General features: G+C 39.0%; 1 protein-coding gene across 1 annotated transcript; it reads left to right on the top strand.

The window, feature by feature from the left end:
* The first annotated feature begins 1,129 nt into the window (after positions 1-1,129).
* On the top strand, positions 1,130-14,139 carry LOC100392608 (olfactory receptor 9I1-like). Its single transcript, XM_035262772.3, has one exon. The coding sequence runs from the start codon at positions 3,653-3,655 to the stop codon at positions 4,679-4,681; it is 1,029 nt and encodes a 342-aa protein (XP_035118663.3). The 5' UTR covers positions 1,130-3,652; the 3' UTR covers positions 4,682-14,139.
* The last annotated feature ends 2,013 nt before the right edge of the window (positions 14,140-16,152 follow it).

Below are 16,152 nucleotides of genomic sequence, written 5' to 3' on the forward strand. Positions count from 1 at the left end.
CCATCTTTGTATATGAGGGTGCACAACAAGAGGGTGTTAGTGGCAGCACCCACACTTGAATCCAGACCTCCTGGTGCTGTTTCTAGCCCTCCTAGCACATGCTCTCTCTGGCTCATCGTGGTCAACTGCCATTCTCTGACCATGTCACTCCCCCCCACCCCCCCCACCACAAAGGAAAATGCTCCCTCCTCTTTTCCCAGAGCAGAGACCTAAGAGTGTCTCATAGGGCAGTTGTGGAATGAAATGGGTCTCCTGACTTGTGCCTCCCCAGCTGGGGCTGCCTGAGGCTGGGCAGGGGCATCCCAGTTCCCAGGCCAAAGTGATGATTGCAGTGTAAGTTAATGTTAAGGACAGTGAATTTGGAGCTGGAAGAACTGGTGCCATTTATTGACTGACCCTGGGAAAGTAGCTTACCCACTTTGAGTCTCATTTTAGTGAGCCAAAAAGTGGGATTAAATTAAACTTGGGAGCAACTTAAAAGCCTAGTGTTTGACATATACTTTTTGTAACAATTTCTTGTCCCCTTTCAATCCTTGAAAAAAAAACTGAAGTTGAAAAACATCTTATAGGATGTTAGATAAATAATAAAGCAAAATCTTGATTAATGTTTGAATGTTTACTCTGTGATAAAAATATAAAAAGTAACATCTGAATGTTACTAGGCACAGAGTATGTGGTTTCTATCAATTTAAATTATATTTTTTTCTTCTCATAGCAGAGCAGTGGTATTATTTTTTACAGTCATACATGTATTTTTATTTTAATTGACAAAATTGAATATATTTCTGCAATACAATGTGATGTTTTTATAAATGTGTAAAATTTGGAATGATTGAACAAGCTAATTGGCATATCTATCACCTCATTTAACCTTTTTTTGTGGTGAGACATTTAAAATGTACTCTTAACAATTTTGAAATATACATTATTAATAACTATAGTCACCATGCTGTACCATAGATTTCAAGGATTTATTCTTCCTAAGTGAAACTTTGTACCCTTTGACCACCATGTCCCCATTTCATCCCCCAACCTCTGTTATATGTGTTGTATTTTCTAAGCTACAAGAAGGAACCAAAACAAATTCAGTTTGCAATAGAGTAAGCTAAAGAAGGAGGGGAGTCAGAAAGACAAAGCAGGGGTGGGGCCCTGGGAAGATTGAGGGGTGGGAGGAAGGAAGAAAGGAAAAGGGAAAAGGAAAAAGGAAGAAATTGTAAACAGAAAATGAAAAAAACAGCAAATATTAACAAAACCAAAGTCTGGCCCATCAGAAAATCTAAGGGGGCAAATCTCTAGCACAAATAAACAATATTGCACAAAAGGAGGATAATCCTAAATACAGGACATTTTTTTTCTTCAACTTTTATTTTAAGTTCAGAGGTACATGTGCAGCTGTTATTATCAGTGCCTAGATGTTGACACTGAGACTTGAGGTCTTGTACAAGGACTTGTACAAAGTCACACAAACAGAAGTGCCTGAGTCTGAGTTTGGAACAAACTCTGTCTTCGGGGCTCATTTTCTTAGCCACTGTGTATGTTTGTGGGATTCCAGACTTACCTTTGTGCCAGGTGAGCTTAGGTTGATTATTGAGCCTCTAGCATCTTAGGGGCTTCTCTCTGTTACCAGGAGGCCAACACTTCTGATCAGTGTTGCCTGGAACATGTCTCCCAAAGACCTGAAAACCTCCATATATTTTGTAATGGGAGCAGGTGGTCCATCGTTGGTGGTTTATGTCTTTATTTCCTTTTAGTTGTGGCTAAGTGACGTATGTAAGTACATACAAATAGTTACCTGATTCCCAGAATTTCTGCTAAAATGTCATCTTTTCAATGAGTCTTTTTGATGGTCTTAATATCCTTCTTCCCTTGATATTTTTAAGCATTTTTTCTATAGAACTTATTAACTTCTATCATGGTAGAAGAATATATTCTTTTCTGAACATATATATGCCAGGCTCCATTAGAATGACCACCCCATGAAGGCAGGAACCTTTGTTTTGTTAAAAGCAATAAACAGATGAATACAGACTCTTTTTTCCTTTGGCCAGGATGATTTGCATGAACTCCTCTTAAGAACATGGTGAATCATTGTTTTGGGAGAAGATCGGGATAAGGTTTGGCCTTAAGTAGAGGCAAACAACCTAAATGTTTACACTCTCAAGAATTCAGTGGGGGGAAGAAACTCCCACCAGATGCTAAACATTATTCCATCATTAGATCAGCTTTTGCCAAACATTGATCAAGGTTTGGCTTTATTATTTACCTAATGTCCTGTGAGATCTTTTTCAAATTCACTTTTTGTTTCAAGGATAGAAAGAGGACAAGAAGAATCACCACTGAAGTCCACATTCACTATGTTCATTATTCTAAATTATCAGTGTTCAAAGGCACAGAGATAGTATTTTTCCAACACCTGGCAAGAACCCCATCTGTATTAGAATTCAAAACTCAGTGTGATGGCTTTGTCTGTTAATGAGTTTTTCAGGCTAATTCTGGAAGAGCTTGATTCATTAGCTCACTGATTGATAATGATGTGGCATTAAAAAAATGAGGACAGATCCTTTGGAATAAGAGGAGAACTTGGAAACCAGGCTGTGCTGCTTGGCAGGAACAGAGAGGAAGAGGCGGCTTGGCAGGCAGTGGGCTACAGAGGTCCTAACAGTGCTTGTTCCTTATGGCTCACTGTCTGGCATACAAATCCATTGTGCACATATGCACATTGGAAACAACCCTAAAAAAAGGTGGAGTTGATGCTGGAACTCCAGGTGGCTGTTGACTTGGAGATGAGATGATTCTAGAATGTAGGTGAACCAAAGACCATGCCACTCATATTATCTCAGAATTTAGAAAAAAAAAATTCTAAGTGTGTGTCAGATTATGTGCAACATACTATGAAATTTATGTCCTACACAATAATATTATGACTTTGGCAGTGTAATCCTCATTTAACCAAGAAGGAGGCTGAGGTTCAGAAAGGTTAATTAACTTGCTCAAGGGCTGAAGGTATTCAAACCTACACCTTACTTCAAAGCCAATGTCTTTTATACTATACCACTGGGGGTTTTCCAACAAAGTGCTCTTTCTTCCTCCATGTGAGGCTGATTAAGGTTTCCAATTTGGGACCTGTCAGAAGTTTTGGAAATGCCCAAGGAACTGAGGTCTAACCTAGGAATATTTGCCTGTTTACTAATTGTGAAATCTGGGTCACTTCACTTCTTTGACCCTCAAATTCTTCTGTAAAAAATGGGGTTAACAATATGTGTTTCGCACAGGAACAGAAAACCAAACACTGCATGTTCTCACTTAGAGTGGGAGCTGAACAATGCGAACACATGGACACAGGGAGGGGAACAACACATGCTGGGGCCTGTTGAGGGAGGGCGGGAGGTGGGAAGAGGATTAGGAAAAAGAGCTAATGCATGCTGGGCTTAATACTTAGGTAATGGGTTGATAGGTGCCGCAAACCACCATAACACACATTTACCTATGTAACAAACTTGGACATCCTGTACATGTACCCCAGAACTTAAAAATAAAATAAAGAAAATTAAAAACAATATATGTTTCCAAGGATTTCTGAAGAATCAAGTAAAATACAGTTTGTGAAAATATAAAGTGCTTTACATATCTAAAAAATTATCATTGCTGAGCAATGATCAAGTCATGCTATTACCACCTCAATGTATCTTTAATGAGACTTTATTATTATTTTTTAATTTCAGTGAATAACGTTGGCTTCATGGCAGAGAATGGCACCATGGTGACAGAATTTGTTCTGATGGGGTTCCGGTTGCAGGCAGAGCCACAGATTGGTCTCTTCTTTGTGTTTCTGGCCATTTTTCTCATCACCATGGGGGGCAACCTGGGCATGATTGTGCTAATTCAGAGTGACCTTCGGCTCCAGACTCCCATGTACTTCTTCCTCAGTCACCTTTCCTTCCTGGACATTTGCTACTCTTTTGTTATTGTTCCTCAGTTGCTTGAGACTTTGGGGACTGATAAGATGGTCATCACCTATGAGCGCTGTGCCAGCCAATTCTTCTTTTTCACACTCTGTGCTAGCACTGAGTGTTTCCTTTTGGCTGTGATGGCCTATGACCGCTACATGGCTGTGTGTAAGCCCCTCCTCTATGCCACAGCCATGACACCACAGACCTGCCTGGGGCTGGTGGCTGGGGCATATGCTGGTGCCATGGTCAATTCTGTAATCCGGACTGGATGTACCTTCTCTATCTCTTTCTGTAAGTCCAATCATGTAGACTTCTTTTTCTGTGACCTCCCACCCCTGCTGAAGCTTGCCTGTAGTGAAACCAGGCCAAGGGAGTGGGTAATCTACCTCTTAGCTTTTCTGGTCATCACAACCAGCATTTCAGTGATTCTTATATCCTACTTACTCATCATTCAGGCCATTCTGAGGATTCGTACAGCAGGTGGCAAAGCCAAGACCTTCTCCACCTGTGCTTCTCACATGACTGCAGTGGCTCTCTTCTTTGGGACACTCATTTTCATATACCTGAAAGGCAACATGGGCACATCCCTTGAGGAAGACAAGATTGTGTCAATATTTTATACTGCGGTGATCCCCATGCTAAATCCAGTGATCTATAGCCTGAGAAACAAAGAAGTGAAGGAGGCTCTGAAGAAAGTTTTCAACAGGATGAGGGTTTCCCAAGCAGATTAACTCTTTAGCTCCATCAATCCAGAAGTTTCTGCAAATCCTACTCTGGGCTTTTGTCTCATCCCCTTAACACATGAACCAGATTTCATAATTACAAAGACATACTGAGGGAGAAAAAGGTAGATTTAGATTCTAGTACTTTCTTTATTGGCTCTATGATCTTGAGCCAGAAATGCTCCACTTCAGTTTTCTCATCAGTAAAAATTTCTGTCTTGCTATGGATAAAGGTCAAGAGATCTTCAGCCAGGATCAAGAGAAAGGGAATGCCAAGAGGCTTTGGAAATAATAGCATGCTATAAAATATAGATTTTTTTTCTTATCTGTTCTGGGTATTGAGGAGCATTTTCTCAGCTATTTGCATTTTTTTCTATTAAGCTTGTTTTTGGGCCTAGCATAATTACAAAACAGTCGCTCATTGTTTACACAGTATAGGGAAGTCACAGTTTTGGTTGTGGATCATAGTGTGGATATCAGCCTTGATGAAAGAAAATTTTTCTTAATATTCAGTCATACCTAATTTGGGATTTGTCGTGGAAAATAAAAGCAACTAAACAGAAGAAGAAAAAATAAAGAAGGGAAAGGAGGTGTGTTAGCTTGCTTCCCAAGATGGCATAGAGGATTCAGACACTGTGGAAAAAAAGAAGGATGTAATGATTTGCATTAATTATTGGAAACAATTTGATCTTGATGTGGGGCTGAAGTGTGTTGCATATATAACTTGGTAATATTTCTTGATCACCAAAGATCAGAAGCTCTATTTTATTTCTGAAGCATTGTTCATGGCCCATCTGCTTCAATTAACTCAAGTTATTTCCTATTCTCCAGTAATAAAAACCATTATCTACTTTCATCTCCTCTAGGACATTTACTGTATTGTCAGAAGATAGATAACAATGAATCTGACTGCCACTTTTCAATGACTTCCTCATCTGCTAGAAATATTACCTGGGAAACATCTCCATGGAGACCCCCACAATTTTATTTATCAATTCAGCAAATATATACTATCTGCTATGTATCAAATATTAAGTTTATAATCTAGTAATAAATAAGATAGATATGGTTCCTTTGGCACAGAGATTAGAACTTAGGACACAGACAGATATTCCACCATTGCACTGTTAATTAATTAATTATTATTTGTTACAATATTGCAAAGTGAAACAGAAGAAGCATGGGGTATTGTATACTGAATAATAAGGTTCCAACCTAGTTTGGTGTGGTCAGAAAAGGCTTCCGAGAGGAATTAACATTGAAGCAGAAGCTTCAAGAATAAGTATGCCGTAGTCATGGGTTGTGAAGACTCTTCTAGACAGAAAGAGTTGCAAATGCAAAGGCTTGTGAAAAGGGATGCCCTGAGGAACTGAGGTTGGCTGTAGCATGAGGGAGCGGGGCTTAGTGTGAGATGCAATTGGTGAATTCCAGAGAAATTGGGTCACAGAGCCTTGCAGATTTGCTTAGGGACTTGTGGACTTTATTTCAAAAGTAGAGTGTGAAATGGTCAGATATGAATTTTTAAAAGATTTCTTTGGCTGCAGTGCGATGGGTGGAAAGGAGGCTGTTGGTGGCAGAGACAGAGGGAAATAGAACCACTTTGTCTGTTAAATAACACTGGGTGCATCCCAGTGCATGGCCTTTGATTTCCATGCTATAGTGTATGCTTGTTATGTTAGAGAAGGATAGCAGGTGCATGACTTTGATGTTGGTTTAGGACTGATTCTTGGCCAAGTGGCAAAATTAGGGAAATATGTTTTTGGTAATGCCCACCTTTTCATTGGTGCACTTTTCCTTCCATAAACTGACCTTTCTCAGGTAGACAGAGGTAGACACAGGTAGACACTAACTGTCCCTTCATCCAAATGATCATCAACTACTCCTTAAGGGGTCAGCATGTTTTCATTAACGTCCTACTCTATGCAAGACTGAGTTAATGAGCTTAAGAAAAACCATCCCTTACAGGGCTTCTTCTGTGCTTAAAGGCAGGGAAAGCCTTCAAATGTAAAAACAAAGAAATCAGCAAAATGCTAGACAGTGGGTTTGCTATTTTGATAGTGGCAGGAACAACCTCATACCCCTACCAATTTCTACTTTGTGGGTGGCAACCAATTCTGCCTATAAATGAGTGATCTTTGATATATCTGCAGTATTTTATGTTTATACAATTGCCTCATATATGCACCAAATGGATAAAAATAAAATGAAGTTTTAGTGTGTTTTAGGGAATTATCTTCTGATTAATGTAAAAACCACTGGAGAATGGCATATGTAGTATTGCTAATTACATATATTAATAAATGAATAAAAACATACATAAATTTCCTAATTTGTGTCAGATTCTGTGCTGACTTTTCACTTATTTCATTTAAAGATTTCATTCTTAAAATAAAAAAGTCTCATCCTTAAAATAGACTCTACACATACTGTTTTAGAAATAGAATTCAGTCAGGAATTCTGGTGTTGTTTTCTTTTTTACCCTCTCACTTCTAAGTGTATTTCTTTTGGGAACTAGGCTTTGGAATTATACATTTTTAGCTATAATACTTTGGCCTCAATTTACCGACAGTGATATTGGAAAGATGAAAAAAAGCAGACCCTCAAACTCTGAACTGACCCATTAAAATCAGTTCACCAAAGGCCAAAGTACTATGTTCTTGATCACTTAGAGCAACACCAAAACTTTAATTATGGATTTGTATTTTTCACATGCATTAAGTTGATTGAGTGTAGGGACAAAGACAAATCAACTAGATTATCAGCATAAGGGCATGGGACTAGGGTAGAATGATGGAGCATAAACCATGCAACACATCATCTAGGGCCTTTGGCAGAAGCATGTATGTATATATTTACTTTTTGCGTATGGGAATGCATTTTGTCTGGGGGAGCCACAGTGCTTCAGATAAGAGCAAAAACAACCACACACAATTTTTCTTTTGTCATGAAGATCAATTCCAGACACATAGAAATACTTATCAGATTTTTTTTCTCCTTGCTCCAGTTCTATTTGTCTAAGCTACAGGGAAGGGAGAATGCCATCAAAGCCACGTGCAAATGACCACAAGAACAGAGCTGCCCAAGCCCCCGTGACACCATCCCCGTGGATCTCCCATGCTTTTTTGGTGGCTGTGGGCTAAAGGGCAAAAAAGAAACAAAGCATTTTGGTTTGAAGGTTTTTACTGGTGATGAGTTCAAAGAAGGTTAGCAGCTCTGGTTTTTGAATCTCATTTCGCCTGATGCTGAATTCAAACCTCAAACTAAATTTTCTTCTGAATCTTACTTAGAGAATGTGGGGAGGATAAATCACCTGAGAAATTGGGGAGAGCCGACAGAAGTTGAAAAGAAAGTAGGCTGTCTGCTTCCCTGTAGTGAATCCACGAAGTTGCTTGTGGAGATCAAGATGCTTCACGGACATTATACAATTCATCCTTTTAGTCCTATTGGGAAAGAAACTCTCAGCTATTTCCACTCATCTCTTCTTCAAAAATTATGAGGTTTTCTGAAAATAGTTGAAAAGAACATTGTGTCTTTTTCTTTTTCTCAACATCTTTGTCCTTATTTAAAACATAATAGTGAAACACAAAAATAAAAAATGACAGCAACAGCAGCAAAAAAAGCGCTGTTGAGCTTGTAACGGAATGAATATCTACACTGTTTCTAATTCTACCCTTTACTAAATTTGCTTCTTTGGGGATTAAAACCCCTGAAAAAAGTATTGTAAAAATAGCCTGTCGACATCTGTTGTTTTATATATAGACAGAGCCTAAAACATTTTATTCATTAATTCACTACATTAGCTCTTTATTGAGGAGCTAGTATAGGCTGGGCACTGTGCACGGGCAGGGACGTTGCTCCTCACTGTATTCCTGTGTGTACCTTAGTACTTGGCACATAGATGGCACTTAACGAACTTAAAAATATTCCCTTTAATTGTTTAAAAGTTGTTTTTGGTACACATAATATTGAAACTTAGGTGGTTGAATATGATGGCATTAAGTGCATTCATATCATCTTACAACCATCACCATGATCCCTCTGCAGAACTTTTTCATCATCCCAAACTGAAACTCTATTCCCATTAAATCACTCCCCATTTCCCTGTCCCCCTACTCCTGGCAATCACCATTCTAGTTCTGTTTCTATGGATTTGCTGCTTCTAAGTACTTTGTAAAAGTGGGATCATATAATACTTATCTTTCTGTGTCTAGTCTTCTTTCATTTAGCATAATGTTCTCAAGGTTCATGCATTTTATAGCATGTATAGAACTCCATTGCTTTTTATAGATCAATAATAGTCTATTGCATGGATATACCACATTTTATCCATTTATCTGTTGGTGGACCCTTGGGTTGTTTCTACCTTTCGTCTACTGTGAATAATGTTGCTATAAACGTGGGTGAACAAAGATTTGTCTAAACTCCTGTTTTCTATTCTTTTGCATAGTATATACTACTTAAAAGTGGAATTGTTGGCTCATATGGTACATCTCTGCTTAACTTTTTGAGGAACCACCTACTGTTTTTCACAGCAGCTGTACCGTTTTACATTCCTACTGGCAATATATAAGGGTTCTAAGATTTTCACATGCTCAACACTTATTTTCCATTTTTTTGGTAATTGCTATTCTAATGGGTATGAAGTGGTATTTCACTGTGGTTTTGAATTGCATTACCTAATGACTAGTGATGTTGAACATCTTTTCATCTTCTTATTGTCTTATTTGCAATTTATATATTTTCTTGGAGAAGTATCTATTCAAGTTCTTTACTCATATTTAAATTGGGTTGTTTGGGCCTGGTGTGACAGCTCACTGCTATAATCCCAGTGTTTGGGGAGAACCCCTGGTCTCAAGCTATCCTCCTACCTTGGCCTCCCCAACCACTGGGCAACATGGTGAGACCCTGCCTCTACAAAAAATAAAAATAAATTGAGTTTTTTTTTTTTTTTTGAGATGGAGTTTCGCTCTTGTTACCCAGGCTGGGGTGCAATGGTGCAATCTCGGCTCACTGCAACCTCCGCCCCCTGGGTTCAGGCAATTCTCCTGCCTCAGCCTCCTGAGTAGCTGGGATTACAGGCACGCGCCACTGTGCCCAGCTAATTTTTTGTAATTTTTAGTAGAGACGGGGTTTCACCATGTTGACCAGGATGGTCTCGATCTGTTGACCTCGTGATCCACACGCCTCGGCCTCCCAAAGTGCTGGGATTACAGGCTTGAGCCACCGTGCCTGGCCGAGTTGTTTGTTTTTTTATTGTTGAGTTGCATGAGTTTTTTATATATAGTCATGCACCACATAAGGATATTTCAATCAATGATGGATCACATCTCAATGGTGGTTCCATGAGGTTATCATGGAGCTGAAAATTTCCATCACCTATGACCATGATAAGCATCCTAACATCACAGGACAACAGATGACTCAGATGTTTGGGGTGATGCTGGTGTTAACAAACCTACTGTACTGTCAGCCATATAGAAACATACTATTATGTACAGTATATAATACTTAATAATGATAATAAGACTATGTTACTCGTTTACGTAGTCACTATACTATTTTGTTGTTATTTTAGAGTGTACTCCTTCTAATCACAAAAAGCAGGTTAACTCTTAAAACAGCCTCATGCAGGTCCTTCAGGAGGTATTCCAGAAGAAGGCATTGTCACCATAGGAGATGACAGCTCCACGCATGTATTCGCCCCTGATGTCCTTCTAGTGGGACAAGATGTGCTTTTGATATCATACCTAAAAAATCATTGCCACATCCAATGTGATGAAGCTTTTCCTCTATGTTTCATCCTAAGAGTTTTGCCATTTTAGCCTTTATGTTTAGGTATTTTATCCATTTTGAGTTCATATATGTAGGGGTATACTAGATGAAAGTTAAGGACCCAACTTTATTCTTTTGTGTGTGGATATCCGGTTTGTTGAGAAGAGGCACTCAACTTTTACTGAGATCCTTAATACAATGAGAGGAGATACCGTAAAAAAAAAAAAAAAAAAAAAAAGGCTCAGGATTAAGAAAAAAGAGCTCTCAAACTCATTTTCAGGCCCACCCTTCTTCCTTCTCATCTATTGTTGGTTCCTTTTTACCAGTAGGGCAAATTAAGCCTGGGATAGTTAAATGACCCCAGGTGCCCTGTTCCAGTACCACAGTTAAGTAGCAACTGTATCTTCATGTTGCTTTTGAGAAGGGGGTACTGCATCATTTGCTTCCATAGTTTACCCAGGGAAGGGGATTTTCCTCAGGGAAGGCAAATCCAAATCTGTAGAAGAGTGAATGACAGTTTGAAAAACTGTCTTCGGCATGACTCTTGTTTCATAATACAAACAACATAAAGTGAAACTCTTCTGTTGAAAGCTTGTGGGACTGCACAGACGTTAGAGTGCCACTGTTGGATGACTGTAAGCTAAAAATGCTGGGGGAACACAGGGCTACGGGGTATTAGCTCATTACAACCATGTGTACACAACCAGTCCTTATTGAGAAAAGACATTTCTAGATGATAAAGCCACTGAATTTATGTCTTAGTTTTCAGCCCCCAACTTTTTAACCTTGCACACAGTATTACCCCAGGCATAATAGTAACTGCCTTGGACCGGAAGTTACTCAGTCTCTGTTGTTGCTCTGGGTGCTTACATTTCTTTTCCAGTTATAATACTGTAGATAAGGGAATTGGGGAAGAAAGACTCCAGGACAGTTTAGATCTTAATTAGGAACCTTGACATAGAGACTACTGAGTTAACCAGACCACTGATGCATTTCCCAGGAGCTCTGACAGGCTATGGGGAAATCCTCACAGGCCAGGAGAACAGCAGTCCTGAGCTCCAGAAATTACAGATTGAGTAGTGATTCTACAAGCCAAACATCAGGAGCCAAATAATTCTACTCAATTTGTGATTGATATTACAAGAGGATTAGTATGAGGACCCAGGGAGATGCAGGTGGGAGCTAGTTCTGGAAGCCATGATGTGACTCAGGGATGGGTGGGATGAGAGGATAAAGAATAGGAACAAATAAAATGGCAGAATCAGAACATTTATTTTATTTTTAAAGAGTTATTCATAATTCACAGATAATATTTTTATATATTTATGAAATTCACGACATTTAAAATAAGGGAATCACAGAATTCCCTCCAGAAGGGCTGTTACTATGTGCAGTGAGTGAGAATGCTGGATCCCCTATACGCTGACAGCACGCTTTTTAAAATATCATGGCCAGTATTTGCTTGGAAAGTATCCCATTATTTTAATATTTATTTCTTTGATTATTAATGAGGTTCAGAATCACCTCGTTTGTTTGCATCATTTATATTTCTTTTGTAAATTTCTCATGTGCTTTGTTGATTAATTTGTAAGAGTAACTTGTACGTTGGTGGGGAAATGGCAGTGGAGGAAGGGCTTACACGGTGCCTACATAAAATGGCTGCAAGTACTGGGAACAGTAAACTGAGCCAAACTGTGTTAGGCCTTTGGGGAGGCAAACTTTTTCGAGCCTTTTTGTTTTGGGTGCAAAGTAACTTTAACTTTGTTACAGTACATAACATGCTTAAGGGCTTAAGGCTCCTTATGTAAGATTATAAAGTAACCAAACTTGTGGGTTTTTTGTAAAACTCGCTTTTACTAGCCGCACTGTTTATTAATAAGCATACACTTTTAGTTTGTAAAAAAACTTACGTAAACTGCCACTGTTAGTAATTTTATGTTTAATGCACAGCCTTCCTTTACCAATTTACCCTGCCACCTGCACTATAATAATAGTAATTGTGCTTAATAAATATAATAAAAACCGAAGCTCGGGGCGTTCAGTAAAAAGAAATGGTCCCGTGGTCCCTCTCTCTCTCTCAATATGTCTTTTTCTCATTCATTTTTTGCCATCAAACTCAGGGTACCCATGGGTGGGGTGTGGGGCTGGTGCCCTACAGTACATTAGAAAAACCAGTTCTTTGTCTGTCATTTGCTTTGCAAATATGTTTACGAATTTGCCTTTTGAGTTTATTTATGGTGCTTTTAGCCTCCAAAAATGTTAAAATTTGATGTAGTTAGATTTATTAATTTTTTTTCTTTTATAGCTTCTAGGGTTTCTGTTGATATTAGAAAGGTCTTTTCTCCAAGATAAACAAATTATTTACCTTTTTTTAAAAGAAAGATTTACTATAATTTCATTGTTTATATCTCACATCTTTGATTCATCCTGAATTTATTTTGCACACATGACAGTGCAACTTTCTATTTCTCTGGGAGATTGCTGGGCAACATGTCTCCCTCTGGAATCCGAGCTCCAGGAGTGCAGGCACTTAGCTTGTGCTGCTTGCCAAAGTGATGCTGGTACCTGGCACAGAGCCTACCACCTGGTAGGCACTTAGTAAGCTCTTCTTTAATTAGTATATGATAAAATTCTAGAAGATAGAGGGATGAGCTGAATCTAGCAGAAAAAAAACCTTTATTTCTGGATTTTATCCTCTAAAAAAAAAAAGAGAAAAAGACTGAAGCAAGCCCAGAAAATGAAAACCAAGGTGGCAAAGGAACCAGAAACCAAATTAGAGGAGGCACTGCGGATGCTCACTTTGGAGAAAACTCAGTGAGGAAATCTCTTCCTTTGTTTAGTGTTAAGGAGATGGATGCCTTGGCTTTTAGAGTTTAAGGAAGAGGTCTGGAAGGAACTGTTCAAAGGGTGAATGGGTTGTCTTTGGAGATGGTGAGTTCTCTTTCCCTGGGAGGGCTCAAGCGTAGATGTACGGTTTCTTGGGGACTGTTGGGGAAGATTCAAACATCAGGAGCCCAGCAGATGAGTGTTCTGAACTAAGGGTAATTCAACAGGGAAGAGCGCATCCTGCTCCATGGAGCAATGAAATGACCTCTCAGCTCTAACCAAGTGTTGCCATGTGTTGCAAGAAATCTGTATTTTTTTTCAAGAGAAATTTGAAAATGAATTAAAACAATAGAAAGTTTATTGATTTTTAAAACTTGGGTTTTAAAATCTTGATCTGATGTCTGGATTTCTCTTGCGGCCCAGAAGTTTGCAATCTTATCACAGATAAAAGTGGAATTGTATATAGAGAGTAGCACAGTTTCCAGATTATATGACCTTTCAAACTTCTCTAACCTTGGCTCTCTGACTTCCTGAGCTATATAAATGTAAGAGATTATTAATAGTGTCACTATATCACTAGAATATGACTCAGCATATGAGAAGAGCAGATTTGATGGAGGGAGAATTAGGATTTGATGGAAGGAAGGCTGTTTCTGGAATTACTCTACACTATATACAACCTATCATCATTTTACACCAATAAATATCAATTGTTGGTAATAATAGAGTGTGAGGGTCATATAAGCAAGTCTTAAGGAGAGAAAAGGCCAGGAAGTAGTATTTAAAGTGACAATGGAGAGAGAGAGAGAGCAAGAGAGAGAGAGAGAGAAAAGAATACGAAGAAGAAGGAGGAGGAGCAGGAGAAGGAGAATGAGGTGGAGGAGGAGAAGGAGGAGGAGGAAAAGGAGGAGGAGAAGGAGGAGGAGGAAGAGGAGAAGGAGGAGGAGGAGAAGAAGAAAAAGGAGAAGGAGGAGAAAGAGGAGGAGAAGGAGGAGGAGGAGGAGAAGGAGGAGGAGGAGAAGGAGGAGGAGGAAAAGGAGGAGGAGGAGGAGAAAAAGGAGAAGGAGGAGGAGAAAAAGGAGAAGGAGGAGAAAGAGGAGGAGAAGGAGAATAGAAAGCAAATTTGAACTGAACCTCCCTTGTATATAAAAGGAAATTAAGAGATTGAGAAATCTGCTCTTAGCCCAGTGGCCTGGAGACACAAGGTCTTCTGCAGGCTGCCTTATCCACTAATAAAATTGTGTTTTGGCTTGGCAATAAAAATCAGTGCCATGGATTTTTTTGTTCTGTGATGAAGCTGAGAGGGTTGAAAAGGAATGGGAATTGTTACTGTTTCCCAATCCATCATTATTTTGTTGCATCATTGTAACTATTATTGCAGAGGGTTGAATGCACAGCTGTAAGAGAGATGGCTTTCCTCCATTTACAGTAGTGTGACTATAGTTAACAAAAATTAATCCTATATTCAAAATAGCTAGAAGAGAAGATCTGAAACATTCTCAACACAAAGAAATGACAAATGTTTGAGGTGATGAATATTGTAATTATGCTTTGATCATTACACGTTGAAGGCATATGCCAAATGTCACATGTACCCCATTAATATGTACAATTATTATGTATCAATAGGAAAATTTAAAAAGAAAGTTTCCCAAGGTCACATAATATAGCCAGCAGCTGAGCTAGGATTGAATGTTGGCAGTTCGTCTTTAGAGCTGCATTCAGCATTGTGGGGTTCACCTCCCACTACACTGGGTTCTTTTATCAGGGGGAGCTGTTAGATGCCTGCTTTTAATTACTTAGATGATAGTGATTTTAAGGTCTTGTGTCAGCCATGTTTTCTAAAGAAACAATAGAAAATATATTTTTATCTATATACAGCATTTATATTTCTACCTATCCTCCTGCCTAACTACCTACCTGTCTACCTATCTATCTAGAATTATTTTAGAGAATTTGGCTCACGTAGTTGTGGGGGCTGGTACGTCTGAAATTTGCTGAGCAGGTGGCAGGCTGAAGACTCAGGGGAAAGATGATGTTGTAGTTCTCAGTCTTAAGTTATGTGGAGGGAGAATTCATTATTTTTTGGGAGACCTTACTCTTTTCCTTTAAGTTCTTCAACTTACAGGATGAGGTGGACCCACATTATAGAGGGTACTCTGCTCTACTCAAAGTCAACTGATTTAAATGTTAATCATAGAAAAAGAAAAAAAAATACCTTGACAGCACTACTTAGGCTGGTGTTTGAGTCAATAACTGGGCACCATAGGCCAGCCAAGTTCATACAGAAAATGAACCATACAGGTCCCTGAAGCTTATGTGGGTCAGTACTTATTTTAAGAAAGTACTCACTCTCAGAATAAGTGCAGGGTCAGTACCTGACAGTGAGAATCTCCTTAAATTTTGTGCTTCCCTTGCCTCACCCTGGTCCTGGCCCTGCTTTCCATAAAAGATTCAAGATAATGTCTTTAGCCTGGGTCTTCTTCCAGTAGTATGAGCTGGAGTCAGACACACCTAGATTTCAATCCTGCCTCCATTATTCGTATGAGATATTGAACAAGTGGCATAATCATTCTGAGCCTCAGTTTGCTTAACCATGTAATAGGTATAATAACATTACCTGCTTTCCAGGACTGTTGGGAGGTGACACAATATCAGCTCAGACACAAGGGTGAAGAGTATGATTTGCTATGGAAAATTCTTTTTTTATTATAGCAGCCTTTTTTTTTTTAAGCCTTTGTTATAATTTTGGCAGGTGAAATGGCCAAGTGTTGCCTTTCTTTTGTGCATTCTTTGATGCTTCATCTTGATTTATAAAGCCCAGAAATTCAACAAAACAAAAAGCACAAGCCTGTCCCCAAGCCCTGTGTAGAGGGAAGAGG

The sequence above is a fragment of the Callithrix jacchus genome, chromosome 10 (genome assembly GCF_049354715.1).
Source record: "Callithrix jacchus isolate 240 chromosome 10, calJac240_pri, whole genome shotgun sequence".
NCBI lineage: Eukaryota > Metazoa > Chordata > Mammalia > Primates > Cebidae > Callithrix > Callithrix jacchus.